The sequence below is a fragment of the Physella acuta genome, unplaced genomic scaffold (genome assembly GCF_028476545.2).
Source record: "Physella acuta isolate Inbredline_101_S28 unplaced genomic scaffold, ASM2847654v3 ptg000616l, whole genome shotgun sequence".
Classification (NCBI taxonomy): domain Eukaryota; kingdom Metazoa; phylum Mollusca; class Gastropoda; family Physidae; genus Physella; species Physella acuta.
This window is the reverse complement of record NW_026732135.1, coordinates 91,897-99,681: the sequence shown is the minus strand read 5'-3', so window position 1 is coordinate 99,681 and position 7,785 is coordinate 91,897. Positions and strand designations below refer to the sequence as shown.

Here is a 7,785-nt window from a genome sequence, read left to right as displayed (position 1 = left end):
GTTAAACTCTTGAGCTATATAGTCACTTTCGAACCAACTGTTAATATTTAGAACGTTTAATTCACACAAATATTGCAATACATAGGTTTTTTTCACTGTTCGATTGATCTTATTAAAAAAAAACCATAAAGTAAAATAAAATAAAAAGGAAATGTCAGTATATAATATTAGCAGCAGTAAAAGTAATATTTATAAAAAAATGCTCAACAAAAATACATTCAATTACATAACATGGATGAAAAAAATAATGAATTACCATTTGTTACCAGTGCAAACAAGTGATTGCAGGTTACTACCAATTAACAGATAATCTATTAAATATTTTATTAGCCAGGTTCTCCATCCATCTTTTTAAGCTTTACATTCCCAATGCGTTTTTCTCCCGCCCGAGATTTGGCAACACTGTAATGAAATTAAAAAAGAAATACTCATGAAATAAACATAATATAAAAGTTGTATCGGAGGTGGCTGAAAAAGTGCCAGCCTTGTCACCAGTTAGTGCGAAAAATAATTGTTAATTAATCCCTGCGGTAATTGAAGATATTCCTAGCTAATACTTTTGCGAACAACGTATTTTATGAAATCGTGTATGGTAAATAAAATAGTGTATTACGTGCATATTTTTTACTAAGAAAAATTGTCAACAGTAACATATTTTTCTTTTTTTTTTAAATAAATTAAAAAAAAAACGATTTTCTCAACATTATCTCCCTTTATCCCCTCCCGTTACATAAACTCCAGAACATGAAAAATTCTCCACGATGAGCAGCCACAGCAAACATACACAGTAAACATATAATCATACTATCACGCAATATCTGTACATGAAATACATTTTTATAAATGTTTTTATAAAGCAATATTGGGCTGAGTGGCCTAGCAGCGGTAGAGAGATAGATTATTAAACAGTTCGAATCCGGGTTCCAATTACACTATCCCTCATTTGCCGATGTCCCTAAAACAGATTAACTCTACTCCATATTTCACATGGGCACGTTCGAGAAAAGATGATGATTTCAAGAAATATAGAACCACTAATGATTTAAAACCTAGGTAAAACGTAAAGACTACAACCAAGTTACCCTTTGGCTGCGATCCTGATCTCATGCAAGTCATCCATGTGCTCCTCGAATTCTTCATTAGGTTTAGGTATCACAGTTTCGTTGTTGGATTTGTAGATGACGACCTCGTAGTCGTTGACGTCAAACTCAACAGGTAAGTGGTTTCTCAAAAACTGGAACATAATTTATTTGGTTAGTTAATGATAGGTTCATTATTTAAACAAACTCAACAGGTAAGTGGTTTCTCAAAAACTGGAATATAATTTATTTGGTGAGTTTAAAAAAAACTTAACAAGTAAGTGGTTTATAAAAAACTGGAACATAATTCATTTAAATAGTTCAGTGTTAAGTTAATTATTTAAACAAACTCAACAGGTAAGTGGTTTCTCAAAAACTGGAACATAATTTATTTGGTTAGTTAAGTGATATGTTCATTATTTAAGCAAACTCAACTGGTAAGTGGTTTCTCAAAAACTGGAACATAATTTATTTTGTTAGTTAATGATAAGTTCGTTATTTACACAAACTTACTAAAACATTGTTTAATTAAAAATATTTCTTTAAAAAAGTATAAGGCATGTTCTAATTAATTTACTTTGTCAGTTTAGTAATAGGTTAAGTGTTTAAACAAACACCAAAACATTGTTTTATATAAAAATAGTTAGTTTCAGTAAGTATAAGACATGTTTTCATCAGTTTAGTTATAAGTTTAGTAATAGGTTCATTAGGCTATTTCGAAGACAAACCAAAACGCTCTTTAATTTTAAAAAGTACTAGTATTAAAAAATGAACCGAATCTTTCATTTCTTAATAAAAAGGCAAGAAATTTTTTTTTTATTCAGAGGTACTTCTTTTAAGTCATTCCCCTATGGGCATTGTCCCCTTCCTCCAACACCATGCAAACGATCCACCCTTATTCCCGGAATATAGGCCTACATAAAACATATATATTCGTTAATCAGAATATATAGGCTATATAGTTTAATTAATGTCAGCCACCCGTCCCGGAAATTTTAAGCCCTGTTTATATGGGGTGCCAATTTTTGCTAGCTATTCTACACCTTACTTCGTTCATTCTGGATGAGCGAAACACACGTTTTTTCTCCTCCTTTCCGTCCGGTAGCACCACAGTACAAATAACACCTTCATCAACGTCAGCCTCTGTATAACCCAGGCGAAAGTTTTATTAATAATATACATGTCATTCAAAAAAATTAATAAACGATAATAAATGGCCAAGATTACTTAAAAACTAGACTACTGACTAAAAAGTGATAATATTTACACGAAAAAAAAATGTAAAAGTGTATTTTCAAATGAAAGCAAGGTATGTTATTTTTTCATGTTATTGCTAGTATAATTTAGAGTATTATCAATCGTAAATTGAAATTCTATAAAAAAACGTAAGGATTGACGTCGCGTCCGTAATTTTATGATGACGTGTGAAGAGGGAGGGGGTGGGGGAAATACAGATAATGTGACGTCACATTTTGCATTTAAAAAGGTAAAATTAGAAATTGAATTTTAGCCCATTATTTCGAGTTTTATGAAACTCGATTTTTTAAATTTCGTGAGGAGGTAGGCGAAAATCGGCAAAATAAAGCATTATGTTATTTATGGATGAGCTCATATGTTAAAAACATTATGACTTTATTTTTGCATTTTTCTGCTAAATATATGGATAGAAAAGTAGCAACAGACGTTTGGTTTACACTAGTATACATTGTATTGTAAAACATACATATGTAAGACAAGAGATAAAGAGTAGTACGATGTTGACGATGTATTACCTGGATAATGGCCCCCCTGTAAATGTTTGGGTTGTGTCTCCTTCTGTTTACTAGTACTAGACTTATTTCCCATTTCTGCTCTACTGCAAAAACAAGTTATTAACATCAATAACCGTCCGTTTCAAATATAACGATCAGCTGCACAACGTTGGTAAATTTACTTTAATATTTTTAAAATAATAAATTAAACCAATATATGTATATATATATATATATATATATATATATATATATATATATACATATATATATATATATATATGCGGGACACATTTGATTAACAATTAATGAACATTTTGTTTTGAAAAATCTTCAGAACAATGTTGATATTAAGGTGCGCCGATTAATAGATTATTATTCGAGATATTTCGACATTTGTATAGGCCCTACCTCATGACATTCGGCTAATTTGAAAATACTTTCACTTTTACCCAGAAACGTGTATTTATTAAAAACATTTAATTTAATTTATTTGTTTAATGGAATTATAACTTTTAGCTACTTAATTCACCATATGCAATAAAGCATAATTCTTTAAAAATAAAAAAAAAACTTTAAAAAGGCATCACCTCTTAGAAGAGTTAAAATTATTTTATTCAGGTCACATCACGATAGCCTACATTAAATATAATATGACCTGGTCTTCTCTGAGTGTCATGTTCTAGAAAAAAAACATTATATTAATTTGGTCATATGTTGTTTTGAATGTTATATCCAAGTGATTCAGTGTCAAGACTGTTATTTTACACAGCACACTTTCGAGGTCTGGTCGATCAGTTATAATGCCAAAGTGTGAAAGTGATACGTCCCCTCCTATTTGGCTATAACAGTGGAGCAACAAGTCACGGAATATTATTCCAAATTGATTTTTACACTAAGTTTGTGTATTGGTTTTTTATGTTTGCAGAAGAGCTTACTATAGTGGCTGTAAAATAAAGATAACAGTACTGCAGCTACAGTATTTTTTTACAAACCAAAACATCAAGGCGAAAATTGCACGAAAATTACACTTACACTTTTTAAAAATATTAATTATGGTGGGCTGTGGTCCCCCCTCTCCTAAACGGCCTGATCCTACCCCCCCCCCCCCACCCTCGCACTGGCGGCATGGTAGCTCCGCCCCTGGTGTTTGGGTGTCAAGAATGTTATTTTACACAGTTTTACTAGACAAGACTTAATGTTACATACTTTTTATGACCTATAACAATATTGGACCAAAATTAGATCCATAGAAGCAGAGGGATATGTGGTTTGTTATGAGAAAAAAAATATTTAAAATACACTTATTTAAAAATGTATTACTTTGCCTAGGCTAATACACTAGGATTACTTTAAAAGGGTATACAAACACAATACGTTTTATTACATAATGTACTACTACTTTTTATACGAACTTATACAATACACGCAAAGATTAGTTTAAAGAAGTAGCCTACACCATCTTCTTTGACTCGAACCTGGTAGTTTCTCTTTAAATCGGATTATTATTTTATTTCTATGTAAATCTTAATTATCAGTAAATAAGGCTAACATCCAACTGCCCAATGTCTCTTGCCCTCACCATCCAGTCTGGGGGTCCATGTCCTAACTTAACCTCGAATACAATAGGGTATCTCTTAACGTGTTTCCTCTAATTCACATCCCAGTTCAGCTGGGTCGGTTTCAGGTCGAGGCGACCTGTATTACTCCACGCCTGCACATAGCTAGGAGGGAAAGGGATGGCTTCCTATCAAATTATGTCGTGTCCCAATTGGAGGCAGAACCCACTAGCATCAACAATGGACTCAGTTATAACAATAAACATAAAACAATACTAGACCTCTTTATCTTATTCATATGTTTAGCAGGAAGATGAAGGTATAATTTTTAAAAACACTAGAGGAGTAACAACTTGGCTGCTCATGTAATTATGTGCGTGGTCGATGCTTTCTTTCATAAAAAAAAAACAGCGCAAATCATATGTCAGTTTAGTTTGTATTCTATTTATAAAAAAAATATAATTGTAAATTAAGGTTCGACATTAAAAGTTCAAACAAATATATAACTTAAAAACTTAATAACTGAATTCGGAGAAGACTAATTCCATATTTTTAAAATGTATTTAAATTTTTAAAATAATATTCGTATAAAGTGTTTAAATAAGTGCTAACATTTTAATATCGTTATATGTTACCAGTTTTGTAGAAGGGTAATTGATGCAAAGTTTTGGTTGTTAAATGATGCTTATTGGATAGTTCATTTATAGCCTACATTGATTTTAAGTGTGACTATATATATATATATATATATATATATATATATATATATATATATATATATATATGTATATGTATATGGCTACAGGACATTACCACCCCCCGGAAATTACCCCCCCCCCCGGACAATCCCCCCACAGTCAATTACCCCCCCCTCCGGAATTACCCCCCCCCCCCCCCACATCCCCACGGTATTTACCCCCCGGAGCAATTACCCCACAGTCAATTACCCCCCTGTCAATTACCCCCCGCCTTCCCCGGGGAATCTTTCCCCCCTCAAGTTAGAATCCTAACTCTAACTAGAATTCTATACCTATATACTACTTAAATCCAAACCTTAAGAAAAAGACCAAAACCTAAGCATCCACCTTAGCCTAAAACTTCACACAAAACCAAAACAAACGCTTGACACAACCCTAACCCTAACCCTAGCTCTAAACCTAACCCTAGCCCTAGTCCTTACCCTAACCCTAACCCTAACCCTTTTCCTAACCCTAACTCTAACCCTGTCCGGGGGTGGGGGGTAATGTCCTATTGGGCGGGGGTAATTGACAGGGGGTAATTCCTCTGGGGTTAATGTCGGGGGGGAAATGTCCGGGAGGTAATTGATAAGGGGGAAATGCCCTGTTCCGATATTTATATATATATATATATATATATATATATATATATATATATATATATATATATATATATATATATATATATATATATATATATATATATATAATAACATTGAAATACCCCCGTCAATTACCCCCCACGACATCCCCCCCCTTCGGGCGAACGGCATTAAGGCAAGCGTCTTTCCAGTGCAGCGCCTGGCGGGCACGGCTTATATATTTTTAAAGCTTAAATGGACTATGTGTCTCTCTTGTGAGCGATTAGAATTGTGGATAACCAATGACATTAGAATAGTAAATAACTCGACTTGATCGCCATTGTGTATATTCTTAATTTGTTCATTTTGTTTTACTTAAATCGAAATGGATGTTTAAGCAAGACAATATTGATTATTTTCAAAGGGGTCATCCATATAGGACGTCAAGCTTTTTTTGACGATTTTTTCCTCCACCCCCCCTCCCCTCCGTCACACGTCGTCACAAAAAGCCAGACCCCCCCCCCCTAAAATGACGTCACACCTACAACTCCCCTCAAAATTGCTGTTGAAATTTTCAAATCTTGTCCGAACTCTGTCAACATACAGACTTTTGATCTATTCCTAATACAATTTATTAAAACCGTTTTTTAAAACGCGAAATAAGGGCTAAAACTCGTTTTCTAACATTGCTTTTTTATAATGCAAAAAAGTGACGTCACACCATCTGAACCCCTCCCCATCATCAGACACCGTCAGAAAATTACATACCCCCCTCCTCCCTACGAGTGTGACGTCATTTATGGACGACCCACAAAGCACATTTTCATTTTTCATCATATCATTTTGATTTTGACTCAATCTGCATTGAACACAATCAAACTAGATTTATTGCCCTTCACAAAAATTCTCATTGTGTCTGAAAAAATGTTACGTCCGTTTGAACTAACTACGTCTCTTGATATTACGTACAAAAGTAAATTAATAACAAAGCAGAAAAAAAAATTACATTTCTTTAGTTAGTTATTGGAAAAAAAAATGATAGGGAGAAATTAGCAGCTTTTTGACAACCTTCTCGAGCAGTAAATGAGCACACTATAAGATTTAAAGTGATTTAACATAACGTTCAAGAAATAGACTTTTGCACAAGTAGAAATCAAATCTCCAAACATGGTAGTTAAAATATAGAGCCTTTAGAAATGTCTTTTTTTTTGACAAAAAAAGCTATAGATAAGTTAAAACTAATTACTAATATAACAATATAACAAGTGAACGCCAACAAATATTACAACAACATTAGTCATTAAAGAAGACATAATTGCATCAAGAAATAGGCCCTATATAGAATAATTTATAAATAATGATGAGTTAATAAAATAATTATTTAAATAAAAACCATATAAAATAAATTTCATCTATAAGCTATTAAGCTCAGATCTTTTAGATCGGTATTAATCATTCATGCAATGATAAATTAATGTAGGATCAGTAAATAAAACTAATGCAAAGTGAAGTAGAATAGATGAGTGAAGGTAGTGAATAAAAAAGTTACTAATGATAGACTACATAGATAAAATAACCTTAACATTTAACTTGAGGAATTATGATACAAGCAAATGCAAAAATTGTATAGGAGATAAATGATAACATTAAACAGGTTGCAATACTAAAATAAATTCATAAAAATCGTTTTAATAACAAGCTTTTATGTAATAATGCACTAAAAAGTAGAAAATAAATTATAGACTACTATTTAAATTACTATAAAGAAAAGCGTGGGTCACTTTAGTACCGATTGGATACCTTTACTAATATTTGAGAAGAGACCCACGCTTTTTTTATAGTAATTTAAATAGTAGTCTATAATTTATTTTCTACTTTTTAGTTCATTATTACATAAAAGCTTGTTATTAAAACGTTTTTTATGAATTTTTTTTCAGTACTTTACATGTTTTATTTACAATACAGTTACATGATTAAAAACCATTGCGCGCCTACTGAACGTGATGGCGCAGCTATTGAACGTATCGTGATGGCGCAGCTATTGAACCTGATGACGCGTGTGGTGTGGTTGGCTAGAC

At 32.4% G+C, this 7,785-nt stretch overlaps 1 protein-coding gene across 3 annotated transcripts in view; it reads right to left on the bottom strand.

Moving 5' to 3' along the window:
• The window catches only part of LOC131947927 (uncharacterized), a 30,548-nt gene continuing 22,763 nt past the window's right edge, over positions 1 to 7,785 (bottom strand). For 2 of the 3 annotated variants that reach the window (XM_059309330.1, XM_059309333.1), the window contains exons 2-5: positions 2,852 to 2,934; positions 2,128 to 2,222; positions 1,083 to 1,234; positions 1 to 402 (exon numbers count right to left, since the gene is read on the bottom strand). In XM_059309330.1, coding sequence (XP_059165313.1) covers positions 327 to 402; positions 1,083 to 1,234; positions 2,128 to 2,222; positions 2,852 to 2,934 — 406 coding nt within the window. In that variant the 3' untranslated portion in view covers positions 1 to 326. Of the gene's footprint in view, positions 403 to 1,074; positions 1,235 to 2,127; positions 2,223 to 2,851; positions 2,935 to 7,785 lie in introns of all 3 variants that reach the window. The other variant, XM_059309335.1, reaches the window with a different exon arrangement.